Consider the following 18753-nt stretch of genomic DNA (forward strand, 5'->3'; position numbering starts at 1 on the left):
TTTCCTGGCATAGACAAGTACACTTATTCTAGTCACTATTTCTTTCATATGTAACATATATATATATATATATATATGTGTGTGTGTGTGTATACATATATATGTATATATATGTATATATGTATACACACACACACACACACACACACACACACACACACACATATATATATATATATATATATATATATATATATATATATATATATATATTTGGCTTTTAGCTGACTTTGCTGTTTTAGAACTGCTTCCAGATGCAGTGTTGGAGTTTTATTGAATGCTGCTAAGTCTGATAGAGTCAATGCTATGACTTATGGGAAAAAAATCTTTATGTTAAGCACTCTTCCTTCAGGCATGAATCAATGTATCCTGCCTTCTCCTGGTTAACAATTGTCCCATTGTTGGACATTTAGGTTGCTTCCTGTGGGATTTCCTTCACCTTTGCTGTATAAAATTTAACTATAACGTCATTGTACACAACTTTTTCTTCTATTTCCTTTTGAATGATTTCCCAAAGCAGCATTACGTTGTCAAAGACGGTGTGAGTGTGTGTGTGTGTATGTGTGTGTGTGTGTGTGCATGTGTGTATGTGTTTATAGTGTGTACGTGTGCATGTTTGAGTGTGTATTTGTATGTTTGTGTGTGTGTGTGGTGTGTGTGTATGTATGTGTGTCTATATGTGTTTCTGTATGAGTGTTTGTGTGTCAATATAGTATGTCTATGTGTTTGTGTGTATTTGGTGTTGTATGTGGGTATATGGTGTGTATGTGTGTGTGTGATACATGTGTGTGTGGTATGTGTGTATGAGATGTGTGTGGGGTGTCTCTGTGTCTCTGTGTATGTCTGTTAGCTCTTGTCACATTTTCAACAGCATAGCCATCTGCTATGTAGAAATTTATCAACTTCCCCAACATTATTTTTTTCATCTTCTTTTGTAATTTGTTAGAGATGAAGTGGCCCATTCGTCTGCTCACAAGGAATCACTGCCAAGTTACAGTTTTAGAAGTGTATTTTGTGAAAAATATCTATAGATTCAGGTCAAAGAACTTAGAGCTAGGGCCCTCTGATGTGGGCCTAAAAGAAATCTCAAAAGTTTATCTAGTTCTCTCTGTCTGTCTGTCTCTGTCTCTGTCTCTGTCTCTGTCTCTGTCTGTCTGTCTGTCTGTCTGTCTGTCTCTCTCTCTCTCTCTCTCTCTCTCTCACACACACACACACACACACACACACACACACACATTTTTACACCTGGATTTTGAAAAGACTAAAGCCTGCGCGTCCAATCTGCAGTGTTCTGCATGTGTTTTCAAGATGCCTTTTGACTGCCCTCTGAAAGTTTCCTTGAAAAAAACTTCTATTTTGGCACATACAGTCCCAACAGCTGTCACTCTAAGAGGATCCTTGTCACTTTCATGGATTAGAAACCTTGGGCAGGGAGGAAAGGCACAGCGATTCCTATGATCAACAGTCTGTAGGCTGCACTGGTGTGCGATTACTGTGCAGAGTCACCCAAAGCCGGGGTCTGAGCAGCTTAGCCATCTTTTATTATGATGGTTTCTTGACCTGGGATTTTAAGGGGCGTCTTGACTGAAGGCTCTGCCCAATTGCTGCTCTCAGAGGGTAAGCAGCTTTCTCTCCCTATGAGGCATCCATTAGTCTCAACAGCCAGGCACCTACTGTGTAACCTGACTTCATGTGTGGTGATTTGTCTAGAAACCATACTGAGAAGGAAGTTGGGAGACATGGGTTGGTGGTGTAGAGTACCTTCTGCTCATAGAGACGCCCTGAGTTCAGCTCCCAGCCACCACGTAAGGTGGCTCACAGGCTCACAACCACATATAACTCCAGATCCAAGGAGACCCGATGCCTCTGACCTCCAAGGACACACACACTGGTGGGTATATACCTACACAGAGACACACGAATACCCACAATTAAAAATAATAGCGACTTTAAAGAGATGCTGCGAGCAACTCATGGCCTTCTCTGTCTTTAACTTGGAATCCACATCATTGCCTCTATTCATCTGAGCCATGAGCAAGTGTCATTTCACGTCAGGGGAAGGAGGACGAGGCTCTGCCTCCTAAGGGACGAGTATCAGAATATCTCACCACAGAAACCTAAACAACCTAACATTGCTTGTGAGACCTCACTCACTGTTTAGACTACAGTTCAGACGCCAGCATGGCTGACATCTGGGGCTTGATAATTCTTCTAGACTGGGGGTGGGGCTGGGGTGGACTGAGTAATACAGGATACTGTGCAGTGTGCCTGGCCTCCACCCACTAGATAGAGCAGCCCCAGTATGACAATCAAAAATATATCAGACATTACCAAATGTCCCCTGAGGGGAAACAACTGAAGAGAAGAAGGCATTTCCTGCTCATGGTCACACAGAACCGAGCTGTGAAAAGTTACATGCCATCACTGTAGGTAGCTTTAAATAAGTCCCAAGCAGATCGTTTTCTACTTTGTTGGTTCACAAGGAGGATCAAGTGTTATTATTATAAAGGGGAGAACATTTTGTATGTTGTAAATCCATAGCCGGGCATCTGTTATCATTACTGTTGTTATTATTAATTGATTGATTGACTTACTTATTCATTCATTTTATTATCATTCATTTATTTAGGGGAACATTAAAATAGTGCCAGGCTACCCTATTTCAAAGGAGTGTCAGACACTGGGGAGCTGGAAGAGCTGAGGCAGACTCTCCCTCTCAAATGCTAAGATCACTGGATGTAACATTCTCCCATTGAATTTTTCTTCCTTCATTAAAACCAAGAGCAGGTTATACTATTAGATTCATAAGAAGTTGGAGGAATCATTTTGGGTCTCTAACATATACTTTTTTGTGTGCATTGTACCAGAATTACACAGCATACTCGTACATGTCATGTGCTCGCTTACAACGGACTGCAACTTAACTTGGTTGCTTTTGTGAGAAGGAGGTGTCATCTATCTGCTTTGTGATCCTTCTCATCCTGAAGACAATACAACTGAAAACGAGATTTCCTGCGGTTGTGTGTGGCCATTTCCCATAGCCATGTGTATTCTGGGTAATGATTAGCTGCCCTTGGAAGTGAAGTCTGTTGGCTTAATTCCATTGCAGAATCTGCATCACCCACTTCCTGTCCTTGTGGCTTCCTGAGAATGACACTATTTTCTTAGGTTTTAAGGTATGCTTTTCCCATGTGTCAGCAAAATGCAGCCACATATCATCCGGCTACTCATGATGCAGCAGTTTTTAGGAATTTGTTCGGGATATGCTCCTCTGTCTGTGGTGAAAGTGGGTGTGTCCAACTAAGTAGTATGGTCTGTGAAACTTCCCAAGATGTGTGTGCGAGCCTCAGATGTGTGCAGTGATGCCAAGAGTGAAGACAGAAAGAGACTGGCTTTCTTTCCTCTGTGTGTATCACATGTTAAGCACTTAGTGGAGGAGTTTCTCGTGCATTATCTGATGTACAGGAGGCTCACGTACTGACCTATTTTACAGTGAGACAGCAGCAGTTGCCATAGACTGAGAAGTTTGATCACAAGGCTCAAATACCACAGGCACAGCTCTTAGATCCCATGGTGCACTATTTGCTCTGTTAGTGGCTTTTTTCACATTAAAAATATAACTAACTTCTGTCTTTGGCATAATTCTACCATGCTACCACCATCAAATGTGAACAGTCTTCTTTTCAATGTCCTTCTGAAACTACCTAAGAAGAAAAATTAGATATTCTATAGCAGTGGTTCTCAATCTGTGGGTCACTATCCCTTTGGGGGTTGCATATCACATATTTATGTTACAATTCAAAACAGTAACACAATTACAGTTATGAAGTAGCAACAAAATAATTTTATGATTGAGAGCAACTGTATTAAAGGGTCACAACATTAGGAAGGTTGAGAATCAATGTTCTACAGAATTCTAAATAGAAAACATGCTATATATACCTGCATGGACACATGAATATGCAGTTCATACTTCTAATGCATGCATTTATAAATTTTATTTGTACAAAGCAGTATGTAACACATAGTCATCAATGTGTCTACTAATCTGTCTCTAAGTCAGTTGAGTGCCCTGCATTCCCAGCCCTTGCTTTGAACCATCCAGAACTCTGAGTCATTTCTTTTTAAATTAAACAGGTCTTTCTTGTCCATCCATTATTATGTAATCAATTTAGTGTTTAGAGGAAAGAAAAAATAATTGGGTTTTGTTCATTCAGAAATTGCTACGCATAGAGTACTACTCTAAGTACGGGGCCATATGGTAGTTAATAAATTAAGCATGGCCCCTACTTTTATAAACAAAGAAGGCTAAGTATAAAGCACACAGGGCTTCAGTTTTAGAGATGCCCATGCAAACCCTGTCCCATGCATTCACATGGTCTGATATTTCTTATTAAATATCAAAAAGTTAAACTACTGTCTCTTCCAACATATTTCAATAACAAAAACATCAACCACAAGGCGATGAATAAGTTCTATAATCCAGAATTATGGATTAATTCCTATAAAAGAAAAGTTAAAATGCCTTGGAATGTCCTAAATCTTATGCCATTGAGAAACAATTCCAGACCTTTACATGACATTTTTAAAGAAATGTACAGAGGGAAGGGATATACTTAAATGGTATAATTTCACTACGCTAAAAAATGACATGTATCGTGCTGTTGCCTTTAAAGAATTATTATATAAAACTGTCATTTGAAGAGCTGATAAAAAATGTGCAGTCACAAACTGTAGAAAAAAGATCACTGTACCTGGTTAAGGAATCTTGATTTTTGTCATCAGTGTTTGAAAAGATCCTTAGTGTTGCCTTTCTCATTCCAAATAAGTATTTTAGCTATAAGATTTTTTTTCTAGCAAAATTATTTTGTTTCCTTGAAGAACTTCCCTTCCTCAAAATTTAGAAGCTTCTATCCCTGCAAAACAGTATGCCTTCCATTATACACTTCAGTGGGTTAGGCATACAACACAGAAATTTTATTGATCATGGATAAGTAAATAAAATGTAATGAAGAAGACAGAGAATTCTTCCTGGAAATGGTACAATATGTTGTGAATAGATTTTGTATTATTTTATGGTATGATAATCGCTACAATATTATGCACTTTTCTGAGATTCTGAGGGACCAAAATCTGGACATGGCTTCGCTGGGGCCTTTTCAGATTTTGTAGATGGCTGTAATCATGGTGTTGGGTAGAGATAGGTCTCGTTTAATGGCCTGCCTGAAGTAGAATGGCCTTTCTGCTCCTCGCATTGATGGCAGGTATTAGCCATGACATCTGCTTCTATTTTGCTATTAATCTGCATATGTATAAGGCTGATGGTCTTACCTTGACCTAAAGGCATGCATGTCAGGAGGTAGGGATCACCAGAGAGAACGCTACAGCCTGACTACCACAGTGGTGGAGGAAGGTTGATTTATGAGAAGAATGGAGAGGCCGTGAGAGCGAATACAAGACCCTATGGAGCAAAACTCACAGAAAGCAAGGGAACAGATCGAGATCAGACGTGTGAGGGAGCCAGGATCTCAGCTATGTGAGCTTTAGATGGGTGGGAGCAGAGGTTCTAGAGCAACAGTTCTCAACCTGTGTGTTGTGACCCCTTCGAGGTCAAATGATCTTTTCACAGTGGTCACCCAAGGCTGCCAGGAAACACAGATACTTACTATTCTGTTCTTGGCAGTAGCAAAATTACGGTTATGAAGTGTCAATAAAAACAATCTTAAGGTCTGAGGTCACCACAACATGAGCGTCTATTTAAAGAGTCGTGGCACCACAAAGGTTGAGAACCCCTGTCCTAGAGGTAGAGCATGGCTGTGTATGCAGCTGTGAAGTAAATTGCTTTGTGAGATGCTATTGGAGAAGACTGAGGACTACTAAAAATGTATGCGAAGGAAGGCTCAGATCATCAAGAAAGACCACATGCAAAATGTGATCTTGAAGAGGATGATGCCAATAGACAGGCAAAGGTGGGTGGAGAAAAGCCCACCAGGCCTCAACACGACACAGAGAACTATGGGTAACTGAAGAAAGCTGGGAGAGCAAAGCTAGTTTCCCAGAGAAGAGCACACCAATTGATTGTCCGGGGCCAAAGAGTCAGTCCTGAAAACACACACACACACACACACACACACACACACACACACACACACACATCCACCACACACATAACACACCACATACATGCACACACCCTATACACACAGAATACATATACATACCACACACACACTCACACTCACACACACACTCACACACACACACACACACACACACAGTATGTGTAACATTATAGAGACTGAAGATAATTTTAGGGTTATGGATGTGTATATATTATACATATATTATGTATAATATATTTATACTTTTATTCTTATATACTTATATACACATATATATGTCCATATACACATATATACATGTGCACATGCAATAACAGTTAGTGAAATATAGAGACCATGAACTTGAAAGAGAACAGGAGGGTGTATAGGAGGGTTTGCAGGAGAGGGAAGGAAGGGATGTAATTGCAGCATAACCTTAACAACATAACATAAAAACGACCATACAGAAAGATAGGGTGTGGAGTTAGGTAGGAGGATCTGGAAGTGAGGAGATGTGGAAGAGGAAAGTATGATCAGAACATGTTGTATGAAAAATTATTTTTAAAAAGACTGTAGAGCAGTTCCCCATGGACAGCGACTGAACAAGTAGGGCTCGTTTTAATTCTGATCTGCTCACCATGTGCTACCTGCAGATGTGTGAAACACACTTTGCAAGGAACAAGTTTGGTAACAGGCCCTGGCCAGCCAATGGCATGAGGTGGAGAGAGGTAGGAGAGAGACCAGACAGGAAGGGGTTTCTCTTCCATGTAGAAGGCATTCAGGGAGAAGTCGAAAACACTCTTTGATGAAGGACTTTCAAGGATTTCTCCCAGCAACTTTTGGGCCAGTAAAACTGTCTCACCGTCTCCAACTCAACTGTCAGGAGACAGTAAGTCTGCCAAATGTAACTCTCCCTCATGCATCCCTTTGAAAATGGAGAAAATCTATCAAGTTGCTAGACGGCACCAAGTCACAGTAAATGGATGCACAAAACAATTACAGAGAGACTTTTGAGATGGTTCTTGCCTTCAAAATCGAATTGTTGAAATGTGAAGATGCTTCAAAAAGCCTTTAGTGATGTAGCCACTCTCAATACTCCGTGCAGTTCCTCTTCTCTGTTTCTCCTTCCTCACTACTCCTCTAACCCCCTACACACACACACGCACACACACACACACACACTCACACACCACTCACTCCACATACACATTCACATACACAACACTCACATATCACTCATGCCACACACACACTCACTCACACAACACTCACACCACACTCACACAACACTCACACTACCCCCCACACATTCACACATACACACACACTTACTTGCACAGCACTCACACCGCACACACACACACACATACATACTACTCATATCACATACACATTCACACACACACAACACACATACACACACATACTCACACACTCACATACCAACCACACCACACACACACTCACACACACACCATTCACACCACATACACCTTCACACACATATAACACAAATACACACACACACTCACACCATACACATACACTCACACACCACTCATACCATACACACACACACTTATAAACACATATTCACACACCATTCACACCACACACACACCACTCACACTATATACACATTCACATACAACACATATACACACACACATTCACATGCCACTCACACCACACACTCATACACCACTCACTCCACATACACATACACATTCACAACACACACATACACACACTCACATATCACTCATACCACACACACACACACACAACACACACACACACAACACACATACCACTTTGAATTTTTTTACAAAAAAAATTAGCATCATGTAAAGCATATCTTCTTCATATTTATATGTGTGCCTATATGGACGGAACCTTTGAAACCTAGAGCAATAAACTGAAATTCTCTGGTAGAATTAGACTTCCCTCTCACTAATCTGCAAGCACTGCATAGCAAACACTGAAGACAAAGTGGTTTAAATAACAGAAATACATTTTTTGATAGTTTCAGGGGCCAGCAATCTAAATGCTTTGGGAACAAGAACTGTAGTGAATGGGCTTCTTGCAGTTGGCCATCCTCTTGTCTTGTCATGGCCCTTCCCTTGTGTGTGCTGTGGTGTGATATGTATATGTATTTGTGTGCATGTGTACGTGTGGTATGTATATGGTATGTGTATATGTGTGCATGTGTGATGTGTGTGTGTGTGGTGTGGTGTGTGTGTATGTGTGTTGTGTATGGTATGTGGTGAGTGTGTGCTGGGTTTGCATGTGGTATGTATCTGTTATGTATCTGATTATGTGTATAGTGTGTGTGTTGTGTGTATATGTATAGTGTGTATATGGTGTGTGTGTATTATATGTATGTGTATGGTGTGTGTGGTGTATGAGTATGCATGTGTGTATGTGTATGTGTATGTGTGCATGTGTGATATGTGAGTATATGTGTATTTGTGTGTGGTGTGTATATGGTGTGGTGTGTGTATGTGTTGTGCATGGTATGTGGTATGTGTGTGGTGTACATTTGCATGTGGTATGTGTCTGCTATGTATCTGAGTATGTGTATAGTGTGTGTGTGTATTGTGTATGTGTATGGTATGTGTGTGGTGTGTGTGTGTGTGTGTGTGTGTGTGTGTGTGTGTGTGTGCATGTGCCCACATGAGTACTGAGAGAGATAGCTCTGGTATGAGGAGTCATCTTGGGAGGACGCTGGTCATGTTGGATTAGAATTCCACTGTGCTTGCCTCTTTCAATTTGAGTCACTTCCGGACAGCCCTTCAGTCTCTTATTGTACTTGCATCGGGAGCTAATGCTTCCCTGCAGCACTTTTAAGCGTAGCCCACAGCATTTCCTGAGCCTGGATAATATATTTAGATGCTTATTTTTGATCGTGCAATTGATGCTATTTCCCTTATTTGAACATAGAGTGATTGCCCAATACATGATGTATTCTCTGCAAACAAATATTTTTGAGCCAGAGAAAAAAGATGTTACCACTCAGAGCTTAGCAAGTGGCATGGCTGTTCTGACCTCAGCTTCCCTTGACCCATCACCACTAGTCTCATAGTGGAAAAGGCTACGTGAACATCTGCGTGTACAGGAAAGAGGTAATGAACTTGTGAAGCCTATTCTTTGTCCTGAGGAGATATATTTATCTACCAATGAGTTCACTATAAGCCAACGCTGTGAAAAAAAAGGACCAAAGGTGTTATATTCTCACTAGACCAGTTTTATTAAGTTGAATAGTAACTCCTCAAAAATAAGTCCCCACTTACCTTCTGCTTCCAGTTTCCTGTCCTGACTACCTTTACATGTGAACTATGACATGGAAATATAAGCAAAATGAACCCTTTCCTCCCCAAGTTGCTTATGGTTATCCCAGCAATAGAAACCCTAAGACAATTGTTTTGTCACAAAAGAAAACCTGAGACAGTTGTCTTAGTTGACAAGAGGCTCTTTATATTGTACCTTGAGGAAAATGTTGAATGTCTTGTTCTGGCTAACCATAGTGACTGTAAAAAGAAGAGGCAAGTTGAAAAAGAACCAAGAATCATCATCCTTGATGATCCAGAGACTCCTGTGCCTAAGCCAATCGCAAAACAAAACATTCAGAGTGGTTGTGTCCCTCTGCATTTTGTGTATTGAAATTGTGTGTGTGTGTGTGTGTGTGTGTGTGTGTGTGTTGTGCAGTGTGTGTATGGTGGCCAGTGGGAGGTATTTAGGTTATAACACTGGAGGCCTCATGCAAGGAACTGGTGTCCTTACACAAAGACTAGACATCAAGCTCATTCTCTTTCTGCAGTGAAGCAGAAAGAACAAGAACTCAGCCATCTGCAAGCTAGAAGAGGGCTCTTGCTATAACCTAGCCATGCTAGCACCCCGATGTCAGACTTTCAGCCTTCGGAACCATGAGAAATGAGATTCCAGACTTGGACAAAGCAGTCCAAGCAAAGCAGTATTATGCATTTCACCATTACAAAAGCATATGTAGCAAGAAGGCCAGTGTTTGGCTAGACATAGTTTTGTTAAAACAGACTAGGATATAATTCATGAGCCCTCAACCGTCTCTCCCGTCAGGCTTATCCAACAGAAAGGATGTTACCCAGGAAAGACCTCTTAATGATTGTTTATCGATTGGCACAGATCCCTGTGATGAGTATTACAGGCTTACAAGGTTTTTAAGGGCATCATGCCAGTAGAAATGCTACCATTTTCAATAGGATGAGCAGGACCCAAGAACATCGCTGTGGGTATCAAGGCCTGTAATGTCAATAGTTCATGTGACAGAACCAGCAGTAACAGAATTACTCTCAAACTTGACATCTAATGAAAACTTCCCTTCTAAAGTCAAACCTGTTTGAGACCAGTGAATCCTTTATTCTGATTTCTGCCTCTTGGAAACCGACTTTCCTGTGTCTGCCCTGCTATTCTATCTTGGAAGTAGATAACTTGTTTGATAAGGTTGGAAGCCCAGGGATGAAAAGGAACCTTGTTCTGGGATACAATACGGAAACATCACTCATATCTGATTGGGATGATAAATCTGGGACTGTGGTTTGATAAGAGTTGATGTTTGGGGGCCTATCGTTAGCGTAGAATGGGTTAGAGCTTTTTTGAGAAATATGAGGTTTTTACAAGAAGCATGGGTGTGACTTGACAGGGAGGCAGGCAAGAAAGCATAATTGACTTAAAGGTCATTTCTGAAAACAGCAAATGTGTCAATGTCCTAACCACCAGAACTAGCGAGTGCTACTTGATTTGGCGAAAGGTTCTGCATATGCAATTAACTGATAGCTCTTAAAACAAAGCTTCCTTTTTACACTTGGAAGGGCCCAAGCCCAGGCATAAGTGTGCATGGTAGAGAGATGCAAATGGCGCCAGATACAATAGAAATAAGGCATTTAAGCAACCATGAGAGATTAGAGCAGTAAGGCAACAGTTGAAGAATGCTGCTAGTCCCCTAAAGCTAAAAGAGGCAGGAAATAATAGAGTCTTCTTCAGAGCCCCGAGAAGGCTCACAGGCTTCTCACACCCTGGCTTGTCAATTTTTTACGGAACACACTTCTGTTGTCTAAAGCCACTGGCTTTGTATTAATCTTCTGCTGTGGTCACAGGAAACGAATATATCCATAGGCTACACATACAAGAACAAGAGACGCAGAGAGACTGTGTCCTCCAACACTAATCCTCTACTAATTGCTTTATGGTGACTAAAATCTCGAGTCGTTTGACCTCTCAGGCATTCTCTTACACAGATATTTGCATGTAGACAGGTAAGGTAAAAGGCAGGACAATGGCAACGGCATAGACTGAGCTCCAGTGTGTGACACAGCTCTTCCGATACAACTTCCCCCATCAGTTTTGTGTTGTGGACAGCTGCTGTGACAAGAGTAAGTCACAGGTCAACTGGCTGTGACAAGGTTTTCACAGAGCAGTAGATCACATAGATTTCCAAGAATTGAAGAGTTATCGCATATGCTTTTAAGATAGGAAAAGCATTTATACTATTGCCTTTTAAATACAAGACAGTTATTTGAACAAATATGATTCTTAGATCATATGCAGGCTGGAGAGTTAATGTCATCCAGTGGAGTAGACTTGTCCTTTACATTTTATCCAAGATATATACAAGGGTGTGATGATGGAATGAGACACTGAAGGTTAATGAAAGCTATTCCTTTTTTTTTTTTTTTTTTTTGGTTCTTTTTTTTCGGAGCTGGGGACCCCAACCCAGGCTATTCCTGTGTGTCATTTTGCTAGTATAGAGTAGGAAGAAAAATAACTGACTTGCTTTAACCTTTTTATTTACTTATTTCAAAAAACATTAAATGCTCTGGGAGACTTAGAAGACAGGCAACTTAGTTCACAGTTCTATTATCTGCTATATTAGTAATGTGTAGACTTTTAAAACATTTTTCATTCAACATTTTAAAATATATTTTTCACTGAACATTTCCATTCTCTTGTATAGTCTTTGGGATTACTGTTTTAAATAGCAGGGTCAAAATCCATTTCTTAACATGTTAAAGTTTACATTCTCAAACCCTTTATTTTGGACATTTTGGACACTTTAGTTTTGATGATGATTTTAAAAAATCATTAATAGTGTGTGTGCCCAAGCATGTACGTGGGTGTGGGTGTGGGTGGGTGGTTCTGACCCTGCAGAAGACAGAAAAAGATGTCAGATCCTCTGGAACTGGAGTTACAAGTGGTTGTGAGCCACACTATGTGAGTGTTGGAAACAATCCAGGTCCTCTGCAAGAACAGCATCTGTTTATAATGTCTAAGCCATTTCTCTAGCCCTTTTAACTACATTTATTAAAAATAAACCTTTAGATGGCTAGAAATCATTAGAGTGCTTAAGATTCACAAAGTATGTTTGCCTGCACCACCTAAGAAATAATACAAAACCATGATTACTATCACGGAATTTCTGTGGTTCAGTCATATAACACAAGGGAGTGTGGATCCCTAGGCATTGAGTTTGCCGTCTGTGGGAACAGAATATCCCTCGGGACTTTGAACATTGTTCTCCTGGAAATGTTTGCTGACCTCAGAGTGTCCCCGTGCCTTAGTCATTGCTGAACTTTCCCTGGATATGAATATTGGTGCACAGCTGGCTTCTACAACTGCTGATGGCCAGTGGGGCACTGGATAATAGGATCCATCTATGGCTTAAACTATAGAGAGAAAAAAGTTGGGAGGAAATATTTAAAACACTATTGAACTTAAATGTGAGGAATGGGACTCTAGACTGTCTTGTTTCTCTTTTTTTTTTTATAGTCAAAATTGTCACTTCGAAGTACATGGTAACTTGAATACATGATTTGCCAAAGTTTAATTTAGTAGTGGGATGGAGTTACATTATTGTATATCCATATACATTCTTTTCAGTGTTAGATATGTTGAAGCGACAGTACATCGCCTCCTCATACTTTAAATAGTATATTTAAAAACTGATAAATATTCCAACAGTATTTGCTAAGTTCTGAACCATGGGGTGAAGATGAAGTATGGGTTAGAAACATCAGCATTAGGCTGGAGAGATGGCTCAGTGGTCAAGAGCATTGACTGCTCTTCCAGAGGACCTGAGTTCAAATCCCAGCAACCACATGGTGGCTCACAACCATCTGTAATGAGATCTGATGTCCTCTTCTGGTGTGTCTGAAGACAGATGCAGTGTACTTATATATAATGAGTACATCTTTTTTTTTTTTTAAAAAGAAATATCAGCATTCTGATGTTTGATACTCTGCTTAATTTGCTATTATTTTCTTTTGCATTGTGCTTCTTCAATAAAGGGAAACACAGTAATGAGTATGAAGAGACAGAAGTTACAGGTCAGATTTGCAAATGCACAGAGTATTTCAGAAGTAATATTTGCCCTTTCATTCTGGCAACCTTATATTTCTAAGAAATAATGAGCTAGGCATTTTTTTTTTTGAGCAAGTGAGCAAACGCCCAGTAGAGTATTTTTGGCACGTGAAAAGGCACATTGACTACTTCAAGTTCCCAAAGCTCCATCGCTGACTTCACTTTTCCTTGGGAGCAGACTGGAGAATCTCCTCCCATAAGTTCAGAAGTCCAGTGGTTAAAAACAAGCCACTTCATCCAGGCGCCCTGTGCCTAGAACAACAGACTTCTAAAACACCACGAAGTAAAATCCTCCTCTGTGAGAGCACAGGGCACTGGTGCCCTGAGGAAAGTTTAAGGAGTTCAGGCTCTGCAAAGATAAATGTAAAACCACATGGAAGCCACAAAGCCGGGCTTCTATAGAGCAAAGGACTCGCATTCATGCTGTCAGTACACAGAGTAACCGTACTCTTCTCCATGCTGCTAACAGAAACCACAAACAAACAAACAAAAAAGCCAATCAGTTGTCTTCTCTGGTCTTTGTTCTATTTTTCATGATTGTTACTTATTGATCATTAAGGAAGAAAAATCAAGACAAAAGTGGTTTTGGCAATTTCCACTGGAATTAAGAAAAAAAAGTAATGCACCATCCCCTTAACATTTTATTCTACAAAGCATCACCTTCTGGGGGGAAAAATGATACTGATTTCCTGGGTTATGACTTTCCTCCCTCCTCTTCACCGTGGTTTTAGCATGATTTCAAATGGAAACCATGTCAAGAACAGGGCACCCCTCAAACTGTGTGTGTGAATAGCTTAGAGCCTTGCAAATAGAATTTAAGCTTAAGAGCCTAGTGTCTTGATCAAATCCTGAGACTTCCATTACAACTCAACATAAGAGACCCACCTGGAACCTCAAAAGTCTCTGTGAAGTGAAGGTACCTTTGGTGACTCTCTCCTGGGGCTGCTTTGAGGAAGGTTGAAGCAATGAACTGTGCATATGAGTACTAGACCAGTGCCAGGACACACATAAGTACTTTAGATGAAGTACCCATTATTACTTATCAACACTGGTAAGGAGACTAGTTATCAGGTCAAACAAGGTTGTCTATTTTAAAACACCATCTTTAACAAATATAATATGCACTTACATTGTAAATATGGACTATGTTTTCAATTCTTGAATAGGTCTTTTGAGTTGTCTGGCATATAATGTTGGCCTCCCAGGAGCGAAAATATTTTCTGGGTCTTCAAGTGAACAGTTTGGCTATTCGGTGCAGCAGCTTACGACCCCACAAGGCAACTGGTAAGACTATTCTCCTCCTCACTGTTTCAATCAAAATATTGTATAAATGGAGTGTTTTTAATCTTGTTTATCCAAATAAATGAATGAGTCTACTCTTAATACCGTGCTTTAAAATCACTCTTAGGCAGGCTCACTGTGCAACTCTGGCTGGCCCAGAACCCATAAATACATGTTTGCCTCTCTCTCCAAAGTGTGTTGGGTGGACTTAAAGAGCACTCAGATCTTTGGTTCTTTCATTTGCTTTTCTTGAAATCATTTTCTTTGAGAGTTGATAACTGTAGACTGATAATTAATGGAATACTCTAATGGTACATTTTAGTAGGAGGAAAGTCCAGATAGAAAATTTTCTCTAAAAACTCTAATGACAATACCAGTGTTGGTGATCAGCACGGTAGGTTTTAAAAGAGATGAATATTGCCTTCATTCCTTAACCTTTAATCTTCCTTGAGCTTTAAAAGTAATCATCTAGATGATATTATTTTGGCATCCTTTCTGGAGGGCAGGACAGCTTCCTAAATACCCTCCTTCAGCTGTGCTCTGAGGCAGCTTTCAGTGTTCCGGGTAGCAAGAGTCCTCAGACATATCCATGGAAAACATACAAAGCTGTCTTCATTCAGCACTGTGTTCTGTCATAAAGTACTTGTCTTAGTTATGGTTTCTTTTGCTGTGATAAACACCATGACCAAAAGCAAGTTGGGAAGAAAGGCTTTTTCAGCTTCTATTTCTGCATCTCAGTTCATCATCAAAGGAAATCAGGGTAGGAATTTAAGCAGGGCAGGAACCTGGGGCAGGAGCTGATGCAAAGGCCGTGGAGGGGTGCTGCTTACTGACTTGCTCATGATGGCTTGCTTAGCCTGCTCTCTTACAGAACTCAGGACCATCAGCCCAGGGATGACACCATCCACAGTAGGCTAGTAGACCCTCCCTTTCCCATCAATCACTAATTAAGAAGATGCCCTGTGACTGGATCTAACAGGGGTATTTTTCTCAATTGAGGTGTCCTTCTTTCAGATAACTCTAGCTTGTATCAACTTGACATAAAACAGTACTTTACTGTTCTGTGACAGAATAGTTCTTTAGTATAAAGGATTGCATTTACAAAGCAGAGCTTTATTCTCTGGTGAACAATGACTACCTTTGATAAACTGGGGAATATATATATATATATCCATATTTATATAGATATATTTATATATTGATGGATACACAGACACAGACACACACACACACACACACACACACACACACACACACACATATATATATATATATATATATATATATATATATATATCCGTTCATTGCTAATTTGTTTCCTTTAAAAGTAATAGAAAAGAAACCCAAGAAAGTCAGATGACTCTGAAAGTAATGTTGAAGAAAGAAATTCTTACCCTGTCCAACTTGACGCCCCTTTGTGTATAGACCCTTGGAACCATACATCTGTTGTGGAACGAAGACTTAAGCTCTGCCCACTCAGCCTGGAGCTTTAGGTCCTGATCCTGCCTTCTGGATGTTTTTAAACAATGACATGGACATCAGGTGACTCACATGGGAGCTACTATGTATAGCCTTCATGCTGGGAACTTATGTTTAATTCTCTAATACACTGAATTAAAAGAAAAACTATTTTAAGTCCATGTTGTTGCAACATTGGGGCCTTTGTATCTGTCTGACAAGGAAACAAAATGCTTCTATCATTGTTCGAATTAGAAGACACTTGGAGGAAGCAAAAGGGAGCTAGGGTTAAAGTAATAGAGATGGGTAGGCTGTGGTAGAGCTTGAACAGCTTAACTCTGAAGATATCCAGAAAACAAGTACTGCTGGAAATAGTTTGTCAGTCTGAAAGAGGAGAACAGACAAACAAAACCCGGCACTTACTGCAGCTATCAGGCATACAGGAGGGATCTGAAACCCTACCCGTGGTCACCTTTTCTTTGATTATCATAGAGACAAAAGCATGCTATACAGGTGATACAGGCCTGTTTTTGACCTTAGGATATAGTTCATTATGTTGGTGATGTACACCAAGATTGGTATTAGTTGATTATATTGATACTCTGGAGCTGATCTGATGATGTCAAAGCCAGAGATATCAGATAATCAGATACCTAAATCCTGCCTTAGACTTCCCATAACTTTCCTTGTAAGCCTGAGACAATGGCTATTGTGAAACAAGGCTCTGCTCTATAATTGGCTGGGTTAGTACCTTGGATACCAGCATGGGACTTTCTAGCAAGGTGTAACTTTTAGCTAAGGATCATGCTTTCGTTCCTTTTAACCAGTATCAAAAACCATCAGCCTACACAGACATACTATCCCACACAAAGGAAAAGGTAGGGTCCATTTCTATCTAAGAGGCTGAATCCTAGGAGGGTACAAAGCAGAAAGGAAGAGAAGAGGGCTGGTTGGCCAGCCTATCTAAATACACCCACTGTCTCAACCCTACCAAGAAAAGAAATAGAAGAGACTAAGCCACGGACAAAATTATCTAGTCCACTGTGGACTGGCTTCTGTGCCTACATGAGGTGCAGAAAACCCAGAGCATGGGGACTGCGCTCTGGAGTGTAGAACCATCTAGGAGGAAGATTTACATGCTGAATAGGAATGCATGGATAAGAGAGGGCTAATTCAGTGCCAAGCCCTGTCATTGCTCGTGTTTTTATTGCTTTCCTGCCTCTACCTCCATTAACTCAATGGTTAGGGACAAGTTTTCTTTCCAAGTCCTAGGACTACAGTGATAGAAGATCTCCTCATGACCTATGTCATTAGCCTGACCCTGTCAGTGGTCTCCCCAGGAGACAACAAGCCACTGCTAGGAAGTCCTCTGTCAGTGGCCTTCACACCAAGGAGGAAAAATAAAGCGAGACCTGGGCTCCAGAATTGCTGTTTGTTTTGACAATTGGCATTCTGCCCTTCTCCACTTCTGATTTATGACAATTGCCCAGACGTTATGGAAGTAGCAGATGTGGGAAAACTGTTGAAACATTAACTTTCCTTCTGATACTACTCAAGTTAACTTTTGCTAGGAATTCCTTCAATAAAGTTTGAGTTTGTGTTTGTTCTTCAGTCACACACTCACACACACACACACACACACACACACACACACATACACACCACATACACACACACACACACACCACATACACACACACACCCCACATACACACACACACACACCACATACACCCTTTTAGCTCTTTTACTGCTTATGCTGGAGCAGGTGTTACCACCTTTCCCCTCTGCTTAATTGAATTTTATGATCTGTTTTACACCGCACTCCACCTCTCAGCACCTTTCTTCTAACTCACTCGAGGCCCTAGCCCGAGTGTTCTAGAACTGTTCTTTTAGAGTGCAGTTTGAGTTGTCCTGTGTGTTCTGTGTTTTCAAGAATATAGGCATGTTTTACTTCCATATCTGCTAGATTTCAATGAAGCAAGCAGCTATTTTAGTAGTTTTCTTTATTACGTTTTTTTATTACACTCTAGACTTCTATTTTAATGATCTTATGACATCTCTTTATTACTTCTTGAGCTCTTTCCGTTGTCTCCTTATGAGCTGTATCATTCCAAAAGCAAGGTGACCTCCAAGTAGAGCTGCCCTGCAGCCCTCGGGCTAAGAGTAAAGTCTCTCTTCCTTCGGCACAGCAGAGGCGGGCCAGCCTGCATCTAGACTGAATTTCACACACCGGATGTTCAGTGTGGATGATGCAATCCTTATCACAAACAATCTACAAGGGCCGGAGACATGTTTAAGATCATTTCCTGGAACTAGTTGTGATTTGCACTATTTCTTTGTGTAATCTGAAGGCTTGCCCCAAGAACAATCTGAGTTCATTCTATGACTCAAAATCACTGTAACTGAAATCACTTGTTAGATGAAGACTGACTAAGAATGAGGGGTATTTCCAGTCATGGAAATGTATCTTCTTCTTTTTTCAAGGACTGGTTCGTTTTACTTCCTTATAAAGAGAGAA

At 40.5% G+C, this 18753-nt stretch overlaps 1 protein-coding gene across 1 annotated transcript in view; it reads left to right on the forward strand.

The window, feature by feature from the left end:
- The window catches only part of Itga2 (integrin subunit alpha 2), an 87113-nt gene that overhangs the window by 12756 nt on the left and 55604 nt on the right, over positions 1-18753 (forward strand). The window contains exon 2 of the mRNA XM_032898865.1: positions 14660-14777. Within this exon, the coding sequence (XP_032754756.1) occupies positions 14660-14777 (118 nt within the window). The remainder of the gene's footprint in view (positions 1-14659; positions 14778-18753) is intronic.

This window comes from Rattus rattus, chromosome 3 (genome assembly GCF_011064425.1).
Source record: "Rattus rattus isolate New Zealand chromosome 3, Rrattus_CSIRO_v1, whole genome shotgun sequence".
In the NCBI taxonomy this organism is placed as follows: domain Eukaryota; kingdom Metazoa; phylum Chordata; class Mammalia; order Rodentia; family Muridae; genus Rattus; species Rattus rattus.